General features: G+C 44.3%; 1 protein-coding gene across 1 annotated transcript; it reads right to left on the minus strand.

The window, feature by feature from the left end:
- Positions 1-419: 419 nt before the first annotated feature.
- On the minus strand, positions 420-20,451 carry LOC139394318 (F-box only protein 32-like). Its single transcript, XM_071142358.1, has 9 exons — positions 20,166-20,451; positions 15,246-15,361; positions 15,053-15,102; positions 14,822-14,914; positions 8,232-8,325; positions 5,766-5,950; positions 4,720-4,902; positions 3,764-3,907; positions 420-3,082 (listed from the first exon to the last, which is right to left on the minus strand). The coding sequence occupies exons 1-9, from the start codon at positions 20,276-20,278 to the stop codon at positions 2,993-2,995; spliced, it is 1,068 nt and encodes a 355-aa protein (XP_070998459.1). The 5' UTR covers positions 20,279-20,451; the 3' UTR covers positions 420-2,992.
- Between the last annotated feature and the right edge of the window lie 1,422 nt (positions 20,452-21,873).

The raw sequence follows: 21,873 nt of genomic DNA on the forward strand, positions 1-21,873 counted from the left end.
GACAGAAGATCACGCTGCAGTAAAACCAAGTGGTCAGTTGATGGCGTAATTGAGCCATGGCTGACAGAATGCTGGACAACAAACAACATGTTGAAATGTTTTGGATCATAATTCTCTGTGTGAAGCCAGTATATGTGTATATATATATATATATATATAGGGATTAATTCTCTGTGTGAACCCAGTATATATAAAAAAGAGATGATAGATTCTGGATGATAAATACCAGTACTGTATGACACTGGTTGCAACTGGAGATCATCGTCTAGTTAAATAAAACATAAGTAAACCTCGGGAGGATCACAGCTAGAACAGAAGAACCTATTCATTAGTACATTTAATTCATATTCCAATAACGTAGGACAAAGGACTGAATATTCATGGAGAGACAGCTAAAACAAACCAAAAAAAATCAGAAGTATTTTCAGTTTATTTATTGAACAGAAACATGGACATAAACACTGCATGTATTGGACATTACTCTACTGCCTAGGCAGTGTGAATAGGGGTCTGAGACTACATCCCAAATGGAATACTAGTACTTTTGATCAGGGCTCATATAGTGCACTATATAGGGAGGGGGTAGGGTCTCATTTGGGACGCAATCGGAGTCAAGATTGCACCACTCGACAGGCTGTTCCATCATGCTTCCTCTACCCATCAACACAGGCTGTTCCATCATGCTTCCTATACCCACCAACATAGGCTGTTCCATCATGCTTCCTCTACCCATCAACACAGGCTGTTCCATCATACTTCCTCTACCCATCAACACAGGTTATTCAATATGTCAGACACACAAATCATTTAGAAAAACATCTGGGTATTTAAAAAAAAGCAGCATCATGCAGGAAGCCATAAATAAACAAGTTATGAATTATTAAATAAAAAGAAGTCCTTCAAGCTTTTAAAATATTGGTTTTCAAAGCTGCTCCTTCAGTACCATGTCAAGTTCTTCTTGTAAATAAATGTCTCCTAGATTAAAAAGTTAAAAAACACAAGAATCTGAAAACATCCCACTTTTGTTCTTAACCAGCTGCTCTTGGGCACACCACCATAGCTATTATTATTATTATTCAGTGTGTTTGTAATATGGTCGGTAAAGCATTGGCAGCTAGTGACGACACACAAGCAAAATACAAAAACCTTTGTAAATATCAAATATATAAAAGTGAAAAAAAAGGGGATGGGGTTGTGTTTAGAAAATATATGCAGTCAACATATCAAAGAATATCATACCAGTCAACTTTGGTGAAAAACACCTTAGTAAAAAAAATGTACATTCTCCCAAAATGTCCCCCCCCCCCCTCCCATGCCAAATCTAAAGCCAGATTCTCTCACCTTTTCCCAGATTACCAAAAAAGTCAAATACATAAAAACATTGAAAATGTTTTTGTCCTTGAAATTGAACCAAACTACTTACAAACTTCAAATCAGTTAATATATTTTCCTTTTAGAAAATGAAAGCCATTATGTTTTAAAACTAGGGCTGTCAAAGTTAACTCGTTAAATAACGCGTGACATTTGTAATTCCGTAAAAACAAAATTGGACACCGTTAGTCTCCTTCCTTCATCACACGGAACCTTCTGAGCGCTCGTTTCCGCACGGACCGTTTTAAGCGCAACACACAACACGCTCTGTGCCTGGTCACCTCAGTCAGTGTGACCTCGGTCTCAGTAGCGCTGTCGGGCTCTTGTGGTGCACGACGCGCATAGCTTTGAACAACAGTTAAAAGGAAAACTGACATGAAGTTCAACCATAAACACATTCCCAGGCGTTTCTTTAGATAACAGCAAAAACATAATTTGTACAAAAGCGGTTAGCTTAGTTATGCTAACCCTAGCTAGCTAACCAAACTAAAATGTTTACAATGCCATGCCCTGACTGCATCTTGAATCAACTAGTTAGCTAACTTCTCACAAAAACATTAAATCCATCCCATTTACCTAACGTTACTGTTTTAGTTTTCAGGTTAAGTTCAGAAAAGTATCCCAATTCTAGTAGCAGCTTGTGACTAGTTGGTGTTGAAGAACATAGATCAGTATCCTAAGCTAGATCTAATAGTTGTATTATATTTGACATGACCTCAGACTTGTCTGATCGGTTGTTAATTGGACAGGTTTAAAATCTCTTTGTCTCCATGGATACAGTTCTAGTTTCCTTATAGTCAACACTCCAATCAGAAATTGGGAGAACACTCATTTAGAATGCCTGAAGCTTTCAGGGCGTGAGTGTGTGTGTGGCAAATGAGGAAGTGTTAAACTTCAAGAACATTGATAAGAGGGAGTAGAGGCCTACTGAAACATTGGGAGCGTTAACATCTATGTTCGCCGTTTATAGTTTAAAATGCCATTAAAAACATTCATACAGGTGATTTTGTCTCTTTCCCTTACAATTCAAAACATAGTATGCCTATAACTCAATGCACTGCTTTTTAAAATGATTTTTTTAGGGCCAAATTTAATCAAATAAAAAAAATACTACTAATGCTATTAACTCTATTAATTATTTGAATCGTTTGACAGCCCTATTTAAAACTAAACAAACTCACTTTTGCAAATTATTTCCTTTCTGGAAAATGTTTCAACTTAGTATGCTGTTATGGTAGCCATGCAATAACTGCACTCAGGAAGAGAAGTGCACTTAATTTGAATTAAAATTTAAAAAAAGGACCAAACTTATTTAATACACTTCAGAGTACTCTGTTCCACCTCATCCCCCTCTTCTTGTTCCATCTCTTTGATCAGTTTGTCAAGTTCACTTGTTCTCAGCTGTAGAACTCCAGCTCCCAGAATCCTCAGCTCTCCAGAAACCAAGAATTCGATTGCATCATTTCCCCACTGCTTCCTCTCCCCCAGTGTCACGGTGACCAGGAATCAAATGCACCATCACCACTATACACATACTAAGGTCCTGTTTGAATCCATTTGATCGCACTATAAAACAGTTCTGTACCGTATGTACAAAAGTCACTCGGGCTCCGTGTGGCTCTCAGAACTTGAAGAGGTTGATAAAGCCCTGTGGAGAAACAGGCTTGCAGCAGCTCTCTGTGTTGTTGGCTGTGCAAGGGTGGTTTGTATCCTGAAACCACACAGAGAGAGAGAGAATTTAGTATAGTAAATTAATTCTAAAGAACCAGAAATAACTGTCTAATTACTATGTAATAAGTGTTAATTGTATTTGAATAGAGAAAGAGAGAGAGAGAGAGCAAGAGAGAGTGATGATGGAATGAGAGATGTTGAAGTGTTGCCAACGCTACCTTCCAGAAGAGGGTGTGACAGTGTGACCCAGAGAGAGACAGAGAGAGACAGAGAGAGACAGAGATGATGGAATGAGAGATGTTGAAGTGTTCCCAACACTACCTTCCAGAAGAGGATGTGGCAGTGTGTGACCCAGAGAGAGACACAGAGAGAGACAGAGAGAGTGATGTTGGAATGAGAGATATTGAAGTGTTCCCAACGCTACCTTCCAGAAGAGGATGTGGCAGTGTGTGACCCAGAGAGAGACAGAGAGCGACAGAGATGATGGAATGAGAGATGTTGAAGTGTTCCCAACACTACCTTCCAGAAGAAGATGTGGCAGTGTGTGACCCAGAGAGAGACACAGAGAGAAACAGAGAGAGTGATGATGGAATGAGAGATGTTGAAGTGTTCCCAACACTACCTTCCAGAAGAGGATGTGGCAGTGTGTGACCCAGAGAGACAGAGAGAGACAGAGAGAGTGATGTTGGAATGAGAGATATTGAAGTGTTCCCAACACTACCTTCCAGAAGAGGATGTGGCAGTGTGTGCAGAACTGCAGGGTTTCACTGTATTGCTCTCTGACAGGGTAGCAGCGACACAGCTTAAAGTACATCTTCTTCCACTCTAACTGGCCCTTGTCTGACACCATCAGACGCTTACGGATCTGCACAGAGAACACACACACACACAACCTTTAGTCATGTTTAACTCCAAATGCTTGCAGCTTTTGATATCTGCACTGCAACAAAATAAAAACACACACACACAAAAAGAGATACATTCAGTTTTAGGGTTAATTAGGTTAAGGGTTAGGAGCTAGGGTTAGCGTTTTAGGGTTAAGGTTAGAATTAGGTTAAGGGTTAGGAGCTAGGGTTAGAGTTTTAGGGTTAAGGTTAGAATTAGGTTAAGGGTTAGGAGCTAGGGTTAGAGTTTTAGGGTTAAGGTTAGAATTAGGTTAAGGGTTAGGGTTAGAGTTTTAGGGTTAAGGTTAGAATTAGGTTAAGGGTTAGGAGCTAGGGTTAAGGTTAGAATTAGGTTAAGGGTTAGGAGCTAGGGTTAGAGTTTTAGGGTTAAGGTTAGAATTAGGTTATGGGTTATGAGCTAGGGTTAGAGTTTTAGGGTTAAGGTTAGAATTAGGTTAAGGGTTAGGAGCTAGGGTTAGAGTTTTAGGGTTAAGGTTAGAATTAGGTTAAGGGTTAGGAGCTAGGGTTAGAGTTTTAGGGTTAAGGTTAGAATTAGGTTAAGGGTTAGGAGCTAGGGTTAGAGTTTTAGGGTTAAGGTTAGAATTAGGTTAAGGGTTAGGAGCTAGGGTTAGAGTTTTAGGGTTAAGGTTAGAATTAGGTTAAGAGTTAGGAGCTAGGGTTAGAGTTTTAGGTTAACGAAAATAAGATTTGAAATGGGACTGAATTGTGTGTCCCCACAAAGTTAGTCATACAAGATATGTGTGTGTATATATAAATAAATACAAGTCTGTACCTGTCTGTCAGTGAAGTGGTACTGGCAGAGCCTCTTCCACAGCAGCCTGTCCTCAGTGAGTTGTCCCAGGTCTGGAGTCACCTGTCCCAAACTGACCAGGTCCCTGCCATCTGACAGACGCTCCATGATGTTCAGCTGCAGGCTGGCAGGCAGGTCTGTCAGGGTCATACCCTTAGACACAGGCTGGAGGGGGGGTGGGGGGGGGGAAACAGTGGGTTAACTGCCTGTTCAGGGGCAGAACGACAGATTTGTACCTTGTCAGCTCGGGGGTTTGAACTTGCAACCTTCCGGTTACTAGTCCAACGCTCTAACCACTAGGCTACCCTGACACCCCTTCCACATAAGGTGGAAGCTTCTGGTTCGGCTTCCTTTCTACCTTCAGCAACAATATATTCCTTATATCCATTCTTATTAAAGCATCTCTAGTCCTGGGGGTATCAGTGATTGGCTGAATTAGTCCTGGGGGTATCAGTGATTGGCTGAATTCCAACTAGCTGGTCTCACAGGTCTAAAACAACGAAGGTAAATCCAGAAACGTAGAGATGCCTGCAGGATCCCAGGACCAGAGTGGCTCCATTCTATTATAGTCTTTCATTTCCTTGACAGATTCTTTATGATCCTGTAAAAGTTTGGGGGCTCAACCCTGTTGATCTGAATGTTGTCCAGCTGTTGTTGCCACTTCAGGATGTTCTTCATGCTAACTAGCTAACTAACTAGCTGTGCCTGTCCTACTCATCCTGTTGATCTGAATGTTGTCTAGCTGTTATTGCCACTGTAGAATGTTCTCCATGCTAACTAGCTAACTAACTAGCTAACTAGCTGTGCCTGTCCTACTCACCCTGTTGATCTGAATGTTGTCTAGCTGTTATTGCCACTGTAGAATGTTCTCCATGCTAACTAGCTAACTAACTAGCTAACTAGCTGTGCCTGTCCTACTCACCCTGTTGATCTGAATGTTGTCTAGCTGTTATTGCCACTGTAGAATGTTCTCCATGCTAACTAGCTAACTAACTAGCTAGCTAACTAGCTGTGCCTGTCCTACTCACCCTGTTGATCTGAATGTTGTCCAGCTGTTGTTGCCACTGTAGAATGTTCTCCATGCGATGGACCCAACAGTTGATGTTCCCCACCAGAACAGACTTCCCCATATCCTGCACCAGACCACACAGAGACACGTACAGGGTCTGAAGGAGCTCCTTGATGGGCCGAACATTCTGCTGGTCATCGAGGACTGTGGAGGGAGAGGACAAGAGAAAACATTTTCAGCAACTCTCAGGAAGACAAATGGAAGTAGATTTCATTAGTACTTCTAAACATTGTATTATGAATGTGTTATTTCATTATTTTTTTAAAGGATACATCATGTCAGTGCAGTTAACACACGGTGTTCCCTTGGTAGTGCTATTTACACCACCCTGAGCAGTTAACACACATGGTGTTCCCTTGGTAGTGCTATTTACACCACCCTGAGCAGTTAATACACATGGTGTTCCCTTGGTAGTGCTATTTACACCACCCTGAGCAGTTAATACACATGGTGTTCCCTTGGCAGTGCTATTTACACCACCCTGAGCAGTTAATACACATGGTGTTCCCTTGGCAGTGCTATTTACACCACCCTGAGCATTTAATACACATGGTGTTCCCTTGGCAGTGCTATTTACACCACCCTGAGCAGTTAATACACATGGTGTTCCCTTGGCAGTGCTATTTACACCACCCTGAGCAGTTAATACACATGGTGTTCCCTTGGTAGTGCTATTTACACCACCCTGAGCAGTTAACACACATGGTGTTCCCTTGGTAGTGCTATTTACACCACCCTGAGCAGTTAACACACATGGTGTTCCCTTGGTAGTGCTATTTACACCACCCTGAGCAGTTAACACACATGGTGTTCCCTTGGTAGTGCTATTTACACCACCCTGAGCAGTTAACACACATGGTGTTCCCTTGGTAGTGCTATTTACACCACCCTGAGCAGTTAACACACATGGTGTTCCCTTGGCAGTGCTATTTACACCACCCATTCTAGATCTACCAATGGGTTCATAACATTTCCTAAACAACATGAACCTTTGTTTAGCCTGAAGGAACATTTAGTCTGCAAAAATCAGACCACAGAGAGGACTGTGTGTTGACTGTTATCATTTCCACTGAGAACCATGATGTAGTGGCCATGATTCATGACACCTTCTAGTGGCCATGATTCATGACACCTTCTAGTGGCCATGATTCATGACACCTTCTAGTGGCCATGATTCATGACACCTTCTAGTGGCCATGATTCATGACACCTTCTAGTGGCCATGATTCATGACACCTTCTAGTGGCCATGATTCATGACACCTTCTAGTGGCCATGATTCATTACACCTTCTATCATTAAAACACGCCGGTCAGCGAGCTGATGGTTCAATGGGTTTTGATGACATTTACATGACCTGGTCTCTTGAGCATGATTAGAGGAAGTATGGAGGTCGTAATGCTCTCCAGACCTGGTTGTTGAGGTTGTTGACATGATTAGATGAAATATGGAGGTCGTAGTGCTCCCCAGACCTGGTTATTGACATGATTAGATGAAGTATGGAGGTCGTAATGCTCACCAGACCTGGTTGTTGACATGATTAGATGAAGTATGGAGGTCGTAATGCTCCCCAGACCTGGTTGTTGACATGATTAGAGGAAGTATGGAGGTCGTAATGCTCCCCAGACCTGGTTGTTGACATGATTAGAGGAAGTATGGAGGTCGTAATGCTCCCCAGACCTGGTTGTTGACATGATTAGAGGAAGTATGGAGGTCGTAATGCTCCCCAGACCTGGTTGTTGACATGATTAGAGGAAGTATGGAGGTCGTAATGCTCCCCAGACCTGGTTGTTGACATGATTAGAGGAAGTATGGAGGTCGTAATGCTCCCCAGACCTGGTTGTTGACATGATTAGAGGAAGTATGGAGGTCGTAATGCTCCCCAGACCTGGTTGTTGACATGATTAGAGGAAGTATGGAGGTCGTAATGCTCCCCAGACCTGGTTGTTGACATGATTAGAGGAAGTATGGAGGTCGTAATGCTCCCCAGACCTGGTTGTTGACATGATTAGAGGAAGTATGGAGGTCGTAATGCTCCCCAGACCTGGTTGATGACATGATTAGAGGAAGTATGGAGGTCGTAGTGCTCCCCAGACCTGGTTGTTGACATGATTAGAGGAAGTATGGAGGTCGTAGTGTTCCCCAGACCTGGTTGTTGACATGATTAGATGAAGTATGGAGGTCGTAATGCTCCCCAGACCTGGTTGATGACATGATTAGAGGAAGTATGGAGGTCGTAGTGCTCCCCAGACCTGGTTGTTGACATGATTAGATGAAGTATGGAGGTCGTAGTGCTCCCCAGACCTGGTTGTTGACATGATTAGAGGAAGTATGGAGGTACACAATAATAAACTAGGAAGCCATGAAGAAATGAAGAGCGGGGGGAGAAAGACCGGATTTGAGATTCAAACAGAAAGAGAGCTCACCTTTCTGCACCACTCTCTCCAGGATGTTCATGTAATTTTTCTGAGCCACTCCGCTGAGCGAGGGGAGCTGGGACTTGGCAATGAGCTCCAGCAGCTAGAGAGAGAGACAGAGAGAGAGAGAGACAGAGAGAGCCAGAGAGAGAGAGAGACAGAGAGAGAGAGACAGAAAACAGACATAAATATCAGCAGGCCTACTGTCAGACTCAGACTCTCTGTGTTCCTCCATTACTTACTGTTTGCTATGCTCCTCTGTCTCTGCGTCACAAATAGCAAGGGCCTGGTCAAAAGCAGTGCACTATGGGCCCTGGTCAAAAGCAGTGCGCTACAAAGGAAATAGAGTGCCATTTGGGACTCAAGCTGTTCTTCCATGACTGACTGCTTATTATGGTTTTTCTCTCTGTGTAGAAAGACAGACGGAGCTCATTTCAAAACAACAATCTCCAGGTCTCTAACTATCATCAGACTGTTGGAACGGAGGAGGTGTCTCCACGTCTCTAACTATCATCAGACTGTTGGAACAGAGGAGGTGTCTCCTGGTCTCTATCATCAGACTGTTGGAACGGAGGAGGTGTCTCCACGTCTCTAACTATCATCAGACTGTTGGAACGGAGGAGGTGTCTCCACGTCTCTATCATCAGACTGTTGGAACGGAGGAGGTGTCTCCACGTCTCTATCATCAGACTGTTGGAACGGAGGAGGTGTCTCCACGTCTCTAACTATCATCAGACTGTTGGAACGGAGGAGGTGTCTCCAGGTCTCTATCATCAGACTGTTGGAACGGAGGAGGTGTCTCCACGTCTCTATCATCAGACTGTTGGAACGGAGGAGGTGTCTCCACGTCTCTATCATCAGACTGTTGGAACGGAGGAGGTGTCTCCACGTCTCTAACTATCATCAGACTGTTGGAACGGAGGAGGTGTCTCCAGGTCTCTATCATCAGACTGTTGGAACGGAGGAGGTGTCTCCACGTCTCTAACTATCATCAGACTGTTGGAACGGAGGAGGTGTCTCCAGGTCTCTAACTATCATCAGACTGTTGGAACGGAGGAGGTGTCTCCTGGTCTCTATCATCAGACTGTTGGAACGGAGGAGGTGTCTCCAAGTCTCTATCATCAGACTGTTGGAACAGAGGAGGTGTCTCCTGGTCTCTAACTATCATCAGACTGTTGGAACGGAGGAGGTGTCTCCTGGTCTCTATCATCAGACTGTTGGAACGGAGGAGGTGTCTCCACGTCGCTAACTATCATCAGACTGTTGGAACGGAGGAGGTGTCTCCAGGTCTCTAACTATCATCAGACTGTTGGAACGGAGGAGGTGTCTCCTGGTCTCTATCATCAGACTGTTGGAACGGAGGAGGTGTCTCCTGGTCTCTAACTATCAGACTGTTGGAACGGAGGAGGTGTTTGGAAACTCTGCACCTGGCTAGAACTCTCTAGCCCCATCATGACTCAGTGGATACACAGACACATTCTTGAAAGGGAACATCTATGCATGAATCCTATAGGGGCTTGAGAGCGTGCTCGTGTGTGTGTGTGTGTGTGTGTGTCTCCCCCTGTGTGTTTACATGCCTACAGTATCCCTGTCACTTTAAAGAAGCCACTAGAACACTGTTCCCACTGGCTGTGGCAGTTTGTCTTGCCCAAGCCCTGGCTGGGACAGGGTGTCTCTAGTCCAACACAGTGTACACCACAGCATCTAGTCCAACACAGTGTACACCACAGCATCTAGTCCAACACAGTGTACACCACAGCATCTAGTCCAACACAGTGTACACCACAGCATCTAGTCCAACACAGTGTACACCACGGCATCTAGTCCAACACAGTGTACACCACAGCATCTAGTCCAACACAGTGTACACCACAGCATCTAGTCCAACACAGTGTACACCACAGCATCTAGTCCAACACAGTGTACACCACGGCATCTAGTCCAACACAGTGTACACCACAGCATCTAGTCCAACACAGTGTACACCACAGCATCTAGTCCAACACAGTGTACACCACAGCATCTAGTCCAACACAGTGTACACCACAGCATCTAGTCCAACACAGTGTACACCACGGCATCTAGTCCAACACAGTGTACACCACAGCATCTAGTCCAACACAGTGTACACCACAGCATCTAGTCCAACACAGTGTACACCACAGCATCTAGTCCAACACAGTGTACACCACAGCATCTAGTCCAACACAGTGTACACCACGGCCAGGACAGGGGTGGCATGTGTGGCATGCAACAACAGACACAGCTACTGACACCATGGAGAAACTGGTCCTTACACAACTCTGGACAGGACATGTGACCATTGGGGGGGGGGGGGGGGGGGGGGGGTGACAAACAAAACAAAAGAGCCCCTTAAGGCGTCCACATGCTTCCCATCCCAAACAGTTTACGCATATCAATAAAGAATATACTGTATATAATGACCACATTCAGTGGCGTTTCTGTTCTTTTGTCTCAAGGCAAGCCTCAGTCGGGGGCCTCAGGTCGGGGGCCTCAGGTCGGGGGTCGGGGGCCTCAGGTCGGGGGCCTCAGGACGGGGGCCTCAGGACGGGGGCCTCAGGTCGGGGGCCTCAGGTCGGGGGCCTCAGGTCGGGGGCCTCAGGTCGGGGGCCTCAGGTCGGGGGCCTCAGGTCGGGGGCCTCAGGTCGGGGGCCTCAGGTCGGGGGCCTCAGGTCGGGGGCCTCAGGTCGGGGGCCTCAGGTCGGGGGCCTCAGGTCTCAGGACGGGGGCCTCAGGTCGGGGGCCTCAGGTCGGGGGCCTCAGTCGACGCCCCTTCGCCAGTGATTGGTCAACAGTAGGAGTTCTTCAGTTGAAGGGTTTGTTTTCATTCGTCGAATATCAAAATCGTTTTCATGCAACAAAAAAATCCACTTGAAAAATATTAAAACAAACATCTTTGTTAGATTGTAAAATTGTACAACTAAGATCTCCTCTGTAAAAATGAATGACAGATTGGGGGCGGATCCCGAGTGGCGCAGTGGTTTAAGGCGTCACTACAGACCCGGGTTCGTTCCCAGGCGGTGTCACAACCGGTCGTGATCGGGAGTACCATTGGGCGACGCACAATTGGAACAGCGTCGTGCGGGTTAGGGGAGGTGCTTTACTTGGCTCATCGCGCTCTAGCGTCTCCTTGTGGCGGGCCGGGCGCCTGCAGGCTGACTCGGACGGCAGTCGAACAGCGTTTCCTCCAACACATTGGTGCGGCTGGCTTCCGGGTTAAGCGGGCGGGGTGTTGTGAAGTGCAGTTTTGGCGGGTCATGTTTCAGAGGACGCATGACTCGACCTTCGCCTCCCGAGCACGTAGGGGAGTTGCAGCGATGAGACAAGATCATAATTGAGAAAAAAGGAGGTCAAATAAAACAATCATAATAATTAATTACAGATTTATTGAGTTATCTGCGATTAATTCTGACTATTTTTAGGAAGTGTATCATGGCTACAGCATCTCAAAATGGACGCATTTTTCTCATTTTATTGAGTTCGGCTAGTTGCCAGCCAAACTGAAGCATGTGGAAGGCTTTACCCTCCCCTCAACCTCCCTCAAGTGTCTGAGTGTGCCTCTCCTCTCCCTCCACCCCCCCTACCTCTTCACAGCCCCAACAAGTGTCTGTGCGTGGAGGAATGGCAGCAGTAGGTCAGGACATTGTGTATATGTGTGTGTACTTATAGCCTCCACTCTACACTAACTAACCGTCAACGTAGGTTTTGTGGGTCTCCATTTCCACTAACCCAGAGAGTATTGCAGGTTTTGTGGGTCTCCATTTCCACTAACCCAGAGAGTATTGCAGGTTGTGGGTCTCCATTTCCACTAACCCAGAGAGTATTGCAGGTTTTGTGGGTCTCCATTTCCACTAACCCAGAGAGTATTGTAGGTTTTGTCGGTCTCCATTTCCACTAACCCAGAGAGTATTGTAGGTTGTCGGTCTCCATTTCCACTAACCCAGAGAGTATTGCAGGTTTTGTGGGTCTCCATTTCCACTAACCCAGAGAGTATTGTAAGTTTTGTGGGTCTCCATTTCCAGTAACCCAGAGAGTATTGTAGGTTTTGTGGGTCTCCATTTCCACTAACCCAGAGAGTATTGCAGGTTTTGTCGGTCTCCATTTCCACTAACCCAGAGAGTATTTCAGGTTTTGTGGGTCTCCATTTCCACTAACCCAGAGAGTATTGTAGGTTTTGTGGGTCTCCATTTCCACTAACCCAGAGAGTATTGTAGGTTTTGTGGGTCTCCATTTCCACTAACCCAGAGAGTATTGCAGGTTTTGTTGGTCTCCATTTCCACTAACCCAGAGAGTATTGCAGGTTTTGTGGGTCTCCATTTCCACTAACCCAGAGAGTATTGTAGGTTTTGTCGGTCTCCATTTCCACTAACCCAGAGAGTATTGCCTAATAGATCAACAACGTAGCTGTGTTTCCATGATCGTTGTTGTGTCACCCTATGGGCCCTGCTTAAAAAGTAGTGCACTACATTATATAGGGAATACGGTGGCATTTGGGGTCCCGGACAAAGTAGTGCACTACATTATATAGGGAATACAGTGGCATTTGGGGTCCCGGACAAAGTAGTGCACTACATTATATAGGGAATACGGTGGCATTTGGGGTCCCGGACAAAGTAGTGCACTACATTATATAGGGAATACGGTGGCATTTGGGGTCCCGGACAAAGTAGTGCACTACATTATATAAACCTGATCTGTGGTAAACCTGATCGGTGTGGTAAACCTGATCGGTGTGGTAAACCTGATCTGTGTGGTGTAAACCTGATCTGTGTGGTGTAAACCTGATCTGTGTGGTGTAAACCTGATCTGTGTGGTGTAAACCTGATCTGTGTGGTGTAAACCTGATCTGTGTGGTGTAAACCTGATCTGTGTGGTGTAAACCTGATCTGTGTGGGGTAAACCTGATCTGTGTGGTAAACCTGATCTGTGTGGTAAACCTGATCTGTGTGGTGTAAACCTGATCTGTGTGGTGTAAACCTGATCTGTGTGGTGTAAACCTGATCTGTGTGGTGTAAACCTGATCTGTGTGGTGTAAACCTGATCGGTGTGGTGTAAACCTGATCGGTGTGGTGTAAACCTGATCTGTGTGGTGTAAACCTGATCGGTGTGGTGTAAACCTGATCGGTGTGGTAAACCTGATCGGTGTGGTAAACCTGATCGGTGTGGTGTAAACCTGATCTGTGTGGTGTAAACCTGATCTGTGGTAAACCTGATCTGTGTGGTAAACCTGATCTGTGTGGTGTAAACCTGATCTGTGTGGTGTAAACCTGATCTGTGGTAAACCTGATCTGTGTGGTGTAAACCTGATCTGTGGTAAACGAGAACCTCACTAATACCATGCAGCAGCAGTAGATATATAGGCCCCTACTACCGTTACCTAAGATATTATTCTGATGATCGTCTGTACTTACTGTTCAGAATAATCTAGCTCTCTTTTAAAATCAACAGAGAGAGAGAGATGTGTTCAAAGCAGACCACAAAACACACACCGTATCGCTCTCTCCCTCACAGGCCGCTGTGAGTTGAGAATATCTCCAAAGAGCCTCTTGTCTGGAGAGAAGTGATAAGGCCCAGAGAGAGAGAGAGACAGCAGTGAGAGAGAGAGAGCAGAGAGAAGATAGAGACAGCAGAGAGAAAGAAGAGAGAGACAGCAGAGAGAAAGAAGAGAGAGACAGCAGAGAGAAAGAAGAGAGAGACAGCAGAGAGAAAGAAGAGAGAGACAGCAGAGAGAAAGAGAGAGACAGCAGAGAGAAAGAGAGAGACAGCAGAGAGAAAGAGAGAGACAGCAGAGAGAAAGAGAGAGACAGCAGAGAGAAAGAGAGAGACAGCAGAGAGAAAGAGAGAGACAGCAGAGAGAAAGAGAGAGACAGCAGAGAGAGACAGCAGAGAGAGAAGAGAGAGACAGCAGAGAGAGAAGAGAGAGACAGCAGAGAGAAAGAGAGAGACAGCAGAGAGAAAGAGAGAGACAGCAGAGAGAAAGAGAGAGACAGCAGAGAGAAAGAGAGAGACAGCAGAGAGAAAGAGAGAGACAGCAGAGAGAAAGAGAGAGACAGCAGAGAGAAAGAGAGAGACAGCAGAGAGAAAGAGAGAGACAGCAGAGAGAAAGAGAGACAGCAGAGAGAAAGAGAGACAGCAGAGAGACAGCAGAGAGAGAGAAGAGAGCGAGCAAGAGACCTACACGCCCAGGACATAACACAGCCCTTTAAACACCCCTCAGTACTGTGTCTGAGGTTAACCCTTTAAAAAGGTTAAAACCCCTACTCTCTGTGGTAACACCCTTTAATGTTCAACATTACATTAGTATGAATGCACAATGTGATATTTGTCATTTTCCTAAGGTGACGCCGAAGGACAATTCACATCCTCAGATGGACAATAAAGTTATATTCCCATCTCATAGGAATCCTCAGATGGACAATAAAGTTATATTCCAATCTCATGGGAATCCTCAGATGGACAATAAAGTTATATTCCAATCTCATGGGAATCCCCCGATGGGAACATAACTTTATTGTCCATCTCATAGGAATCCATTCATGATGATTTAACACAGGAGTAGAAGGGAGAAGTCAACCCACCCGTACGACATAGTTGAACCTCCGGTTGTCCTTGATGGCACTGCAGAAGTCCAGCCGGTTGAACGCTTCTCCCAGAGTGCAGTAACCATGACGCTGGGATAATTAGGAACGATCGGGTATTAGTGTCTGGTTCACGGGCAACAGGGTATACAGTAACTGTTTATGTTTAGAATGACCATGTTAATAAAAAGTCCTTCCTTTCCTTCATTCCTTCCTTCCTTCCTTCCTTACCTCTTTAGTGCTTCCTTTGTGAACGTAAATCCATTTCTCTTTGTGGAAATCTGTAGGAAAAAGGAGAGTGTGTTATTGAGGACATTCATTTAAAAAAAAAAGACTGAGCATCACCGTGGAGACGACCATTTCCTGTGTAAAATGTCTTTATAATGTCATTGGCCGGTACTGTCATACTGTAGGTTAAACTTACAGGGAATCTTTGCGTTGTTGTTCATGAAGTCTTTCCTTCTCTTCTTGGCTGCCATGTCGTATGTAACAGACAGCCGCAGATTCTCCTGGAAGCATTCGTCCTCTGTTTTGCAACAGCTGGAAGACAGACCATACATCCTGTTAGCAACAGCTGGAAGACAGACCATACATCCTGTTAGCCATAGCTGGAAGACAGACCATACATCCAGTTACCCATAGCTGGAAGACATACCATACATCCTGCTAGCCATAGCTGGAAGACAGACCATACATCCTGTTAGCAATAGCTGGAAGACAGACCATACATCCTGCTAGCAATAGCTGGAAGACTGACCATACATCCTGTTAGCAACAGCTGGAAGACAGACCATACATCCTGTTAGCAATAGCTGGAAGACAGACCATACATCCTGTTAGCAATAGCTGGAAGACAGACCATACATCCTGTTAGCAACAGCTGGAAGACAGACCATACATCCTGTTAGCCATAGCTGGAAGACAGACCATACATCCTGTTAGCCATAGCTGGAAGACAGACCATACATCCAGTTACCCATAGCTGGAAGACATACCATACATCCTGTTAGCAATAGCTGGAAGACTGACCATACATCCTGTTAACAATAGCTGGAAGACTGACCATACATCCTGTTAGCAATAGCTGGAAGACAGACCATACATCCTGTTAGCAATAGCTGGAAGACAGACCATACATCCTGTTAGCAATAGCTGGAAGACAGACCATACATTCTGTTAGCAATAGCTGGAAGACAGACCATACATCCTGTTAGCAATAGCTGGAAGACAGACCATACATCCTGTTAGCAATAGCTGGAAGACAGACCATACATTCTGTTAGCAATAGCTGGAAGACAGACCATACATTCTCAAATCAAATCAAATTTTATTTGTCACATACACATGGTTAGCAGATGTTAATGCGAGTGTAGCGAAATGCTTGTGCTTCTAGTTCCGACAATGCAGTAATAACCAACAAGTAATCTAACTAACAATTCCAAAACTACTGTCTTGTACACAGTGTAAGGGGATAAAGAATATGTACATAAGGATATATGAATGAGTGATGGTACAGAGCAGCATAGGCAAGATACAGTAGATGGTATCGGGTACAGTATGTACAAATGAGATGAGTATGTAAACAAAGTGGCATAGTATAGTATAAAGTGGCTAGTGATACATGTATTACATAAGGATACCGTCGATGATATAGAGTACAGTATATACGTATGCGTATGAGATGAATAATGTAGGGTAAGTAACATTTATATAAGGTAGCATTAGCTGGAAGACTGACCATACATCCTGTTAGCAATAGCTGGAAGACTGACCATACATTCTGTTAGCAATAGCTGGAAGACTGACCATACATTCTGTTAGCAATAGCTGGAAGACTGACCATACATTCTGTTAGCAATAGCTGGAAGACTGACCATACATTCTGTTAGCAATAGCTGGAAGACTGACCATACATTCTGTTAGCAATAGCTGGAAGACAGACCATACATCCTGTTAGCAATAGCTGGAAGACTGACCATACACCCTGTTAGCAATAGCTGGAAGACAGACCATACATCCTGTTAGCAATAGCTGGAAGACAGACCATACATTCTGTTAGCAATAGCTGGAAGACAGACCATACATCCTGTTAGCAATAGCTGGAAGACAGACCATACATCCTGTTAGCAATAGCTGGAAGACAGACCATACATTCTGTTAGCAATAGCTGGAAGACAGACCATACATTCTCAAATCAAATCAAATCAAATTTTATTTGTCACATACACATGGTTAGCAGATGTTAATGCGAGTGTAGCGAAATGCTTGTGCTTCTAGTTCCGACAATGCAGTAATAACCAACAAGTAATCTAACTAACAATTCCAAAACTACTGTCTTGTACACAGTGTAAGGGGATAAAGAATATGTACATAAGGATATATGAATGAGTGATGGTACAGAGCAGCATAGGCAAGATACAGTAGATGGTATCGGGTACAGTATGTACAAATGAGATGAGTATGTAAACAAAGTGGCATAGTATAGTATAAAGTGGCTAGTGATACATGTATTACATAAGGATACCGTCGATGATATAGAGTACAGTATATACGTATGCGTATGAGATGAATAATGTAGGGTAAGTAACATTTATATAAGGTAGCATTAGCTGGAAGACTGACCATACATCCTGTTAGCAATAGCTGGAAGACTGACCATACATTCTGTTAGCAATAGCTGGAAGACAGACCATACATTCTGTTAGCAATAGCTGGAAGACTGACCATACATTCTGTTAGCAATAGCTGGAAGACTGACCATACATTCTGTTAGCAATAGCTGGAAGACTGACCATACATTCTGTTAGCAATAGCTGGAAGACTGACCATACATTCTGTTAGCCATAGCTGGAAGACAGACCATACATCCTGTTAGCAATAGCTGGAAGACAGACCATACATCCTGTTAGCAATAGCTGGAAGACAGACCATACATCCTGTTAGCAATAGCTGGAAGACAGACCATACATCCTGTTAGCAATAGCTGGAAGACAGACCATACATTCTGTTAGCAATAGCTGGAAGACAGACCATACATTCTGTTAGCAATAGCTGGAAGACAGACCATACATTCTGTTAGCAATAGCTGGAAGACAGACCATACATCCTGTTAGCAATAGCTGGAAGACAGACCATACATCCTGTTAGCAATAGCTGGAAGACAGACCATACATTATGTTAGCAATAGCTGGAAGACAGACCATACATTCTGTTAGCAATAGCTGGAAGACTGACCATACATCCTGTTAGCAATAGCTGGAAGACAGACCATACATCCTGTTAGCAATAGCTGGAAGACTGACCATACATTCTGTTAGCAATAGCTGGAAGACAGACCATACATTCTGTTAGCAATAGCTGGAAGACAGACCATACATTCTGTTAGCAATAGCTGGAAGACAGACCATACATTCTGTTAGCAATAGCTGGAAGACAGACCATACATTCTGTTAGCAATAGCTGGAAGACTGACCATACATTCTGTTAGCAATAGCTGGAAGACTGACCATACATTCTGTTAGCAATAGCTGGAAGACTGACCATACATTCTGTTAGCAATAGCTGGAAGACTGACCATACATTCTGTTAGCCATAGCTGGAAGACTGACCATACATCCTGTTAGCCATAGCTGGAAGACTGACCATACATTCTGTTAGCAATAGCTGGAAGACTGACCATACATTCTGTTAGCAATAGCTGGAAGACTGACCATACATTCTGTTAGCCATAGCTGGAAGACTGACCATACATCCTGTTAGCCATAGCTGGAAGACTGACCATACATCCTGTTAGCCATAGCTGGAAGACTGACCATACATCCTGTTAGCCATAGCTGGAAGACTGACCATACATCCTGTTAGCCATAGCTGGAAGACTGACCATACATCCTGTTAGCCATAGCTGGAAGACAGACCATACATCCTGTTAGCCATAGCTGGAAGACAGACCATACATCCTGTTAGCCATAGCTGGAAGACTGACCATACATCCTGTTAGCCATAGCTGGAAGACTGACCATACATCCTGTTAGCAATAGCTGGAAGACTGACCATACATCCTGTTAGCAATAGCTGGAAGACAGACCATACATCCTGTTAGCAATAGCTGGAAGACTGACCATACATCCTGTTAGCAATAGCTGGAAGACTGACCATACATTCTGTTAGCAATAGCTGGAAGACAGACCATACATCCTGTTAGCAATAGCTGGAAGACAGACCATACATTCTGTTAGCAATAGCTGGAAGACTGACCATACATTCTGTTAGCAATAGCTGGAAGACTGACCATACATTCTGTTAGCAATAGCTGGAAGACTGACCATACATTCTGTTAGCAATAGCTGGAAGACTGACCATACATTCTGTTAGCAATAGCTGGAAGACTGACCATACATTCTGTTAGCAATAGCTGGAAGACTGACCATACATTCTGTTAGCAATAGCTGGAAGACTGACCATACATCCTGTTAGCAATAGCTGGAAGACTGACCATACATCCTGTTAGCAATAGCTGGAAGACTGACCATACATCCTGTTAGCCATAGCTGGAAGACTGACCATACATCCTGTTAGCCATAGCTGGAAGACTGACCATACATCCTGTTAGCCATAGCTGGAAGACTGACCATACACCCAGTTACACATCTGGTGTACAAAAAGCTACATTTATTCACTTTAAACAAACACAAAATGGTTGAGTTTTATCATTGTATGAAATGTTTTTAAAAATGGCTCATTTGAGATGATTGTTTTCCAAACAGGTGGGCATATAGTTGGCTTCAAACTGCCTGGAGTCAGGTTCCACTGTAATTCCAACAGACGTCGTCTAATCCCATCACTTGTACAGTAGTTATTTATAGCACAATGATTAACGAGTAGGAACACAGGCTCAAAACACACAATAACAACAACAATAGCCGTCTCCTGCTTAGCCGTAGTTTAACAGCAAGAGCGAATACCGTATTGTGATTAAACGTCACAATAAGTTTCTATCACTTATCTATTTATCGCTTATTTTAGAGGTAGACTGGATGTCAAATTGTCAAGATGTATATATTTTTTTCTCCTTCTCTGTCCCCCTGCCGCAATCTCTCAATTCGAGGGGATTTATTGGTATGGGAAACATGTGTTAACATGGCCAACGCAAGTGAACTAGATAATAGACAAAAGTGTCTCTCTCTCTATCGCTCTCTGAGAGCATTTCATGGGAAAACTCCTTGGATAACTTGATGGCGCACTTCAGTTGTTCTCGATGTCACTAGCTGGTGTCGATGCTGCTCAAGACTAAATGTATCAGGAAGCACAAACACAACAAAAGATACATTCAGTTTCCGATACTGACCTCACGTCTGAGTCATTGCTGTTTTTGTCGTCGAAAGAATAGTTTTTCCATCCTTCTTCAGTTTTAACCCAGCTCTGACCCGGGGACCGCCAATCCTGTCCAAGAAAAGGCATTCTCGACAGTTTAAAAATCAACAACGCCGAAAGAAAATGATAGTTCTGACTTTATGTTGAAGAACGTTAAATGTTGTAAGATACAGGTTTGTTTTTGTCTCCCGTCTGGTCTTCCCATAAAGCGTCTGATGTGTTGTCTAGTATTGTGAGTGCGCAGCGGCCCTTTTTATTCTCCTGTGAACAATCCGGAAAGTCAACACTTGAGCTCCTCCCCCTTTTTTGGAAACTGTGCGGCAACACGTGGCTTTGTTTATCTTCTTCGCTATTGCAAAACGACCCAGGGAAGGAATACTGTCACCCACAGTGGGGGTTTAGGGGGCAAATGTCCTGTGCTGGAAGATACATGAACCATTTTATACTGCTGAATCAGAGCTTTTTAATTTGAACCTCGACACAACAAGCCTTTCTTGATGACGTAGTTAAAATAATCTTAATCCGTTTCTGTCAAATTCCCCTGACTCATCCCTGGAAGTTAAAAATGAAGTCTCTTCTCAGGATTCTGCTAGAGTGCAGGGTTACATTGGGGTGGAAACAAGATGTGTAAGGGGGGAGGGAGGTAAATTGAGCGCACTCTAGGAAAACATACACCAAATTAATAATTCCACCAAATATTTAGGAAGAGGTCATCATTTCATGGAGTCTGTGAAGGAAGAAACCACTTGGAAAAAGTGGTGAGCAAGTTATGTGCATCGATTTTCACCAAGTCAGATGAATGTATTAGGCTGGAGGTTTCCTTGTAGCTCTGTGGGCTAGTAGTTTGCCTTGGGGTAAGTTTAGCCAATGGCCTTGGAGTATCCAATGGTTGAGTCAATGGCCTTGGAGTATCCAATGGTTGAGTCAATGGCCTTGGAGTATCCAATGGTTGAGTCAATGGCCTTGGAGTATCCAATGGTTGAGTCAATGGCCTTGGAGTATCCAATGGTTGAGTCAATGGCCTTGGAGTATCCAATGGTTGAGCCAATGGCCTTGGAGTATCCAATGGTTGAGCCAATGGCCTTGGAGTATCCAATGGTTGAGTCAATGGCCTTGGAGTATCCAATGGTTGAGCCAATGGCCTTGGAGTATCCAATGGTTGAGTCAATGGCCTTGGAGTATCCAATGGTTGAGTCAATGGCCTTGGAGTATCCAATGGTTGAGTCAATGGCCTTGGAGTATCCAATGGTTGAGTCAATGGCCTTGGAGTATCCAATGGTTGAGTCAATGGCCTTGGAGTATCCAATGGTTGAGCCAATGGCCTTGGAGTATCCAATGGTTGAGCCAATGGCCTTGGAGTATCCAATGGTTGAGCCAATGGCCTTGGAGTATCCAATGGTTAGGCCAAAGGCCTTGGAGTATCCAATGGTTGAGCAAATGGCCTTGGAGTATCCAATGGTTGAGCCAATGGTCTTGGAGTATCCAATGGTTGAGTCAATGGCCTTGGAGTATCCAATGGTTGAGCCAATGGCCTTGGAGTATCCAATGGTTGAGTCAATGGCCTTGGAGTATCCAATGGTTGAGTCAATGGCCTTGGAGTATCCAATGGTTGAGCCAATGGCCTTGGAGTATCCAATGATTGAGCCAATGGCCTTGGAGTATCCAATGGTTGAGCCAATGGC

This window comes from Oncorhynchus clarkii, unplaced genomic scaffold (assembly GCF_045791955.1).
Source record: "Oncorhynchus clarkii lewisi isolate Uvic-CL-2024 unplaced genomic scaffold, UVic_Ocla_1.0 unplaced_contig_8524_pilon_pilon, whole genome shotgun sequence".
Lineage (NCBI taxonomy): Eukaryota > Metazoa > Chordata > Actinopteri > Salmoniformes > Salmonidae > Oncorhynchus > Oncorhynchus clarkii.

What these genes read in the sequence shown, in the direction of transcription:
- LOC139394318 (XM_071142358.1), bottom strand. Translation starts at nt 20,278, where the DNA reads ATGCCTTTTCTTGGACAGGATTGGCGGTCCCCGGGTCAGAGCTGGGTT. An exon ending in AGCAATGACTCAGACGTGAG is followed by an intron (nt 15,362 to 20,165) that starts GTCAGTATCGGA and finishes TCTGTCTTCCAG; the next exon opens with CTGTTGCAAAACAGAGGACG. An exon ending in ACAAAGGAAGCACTAAAGAG is followed by an intron (nt 14,915 to 15,052) that starts GTAAGGAAGGAA and finishes TAATTATCCCAG; the next exon opens with CGTCATGGTTACTGCACTCT.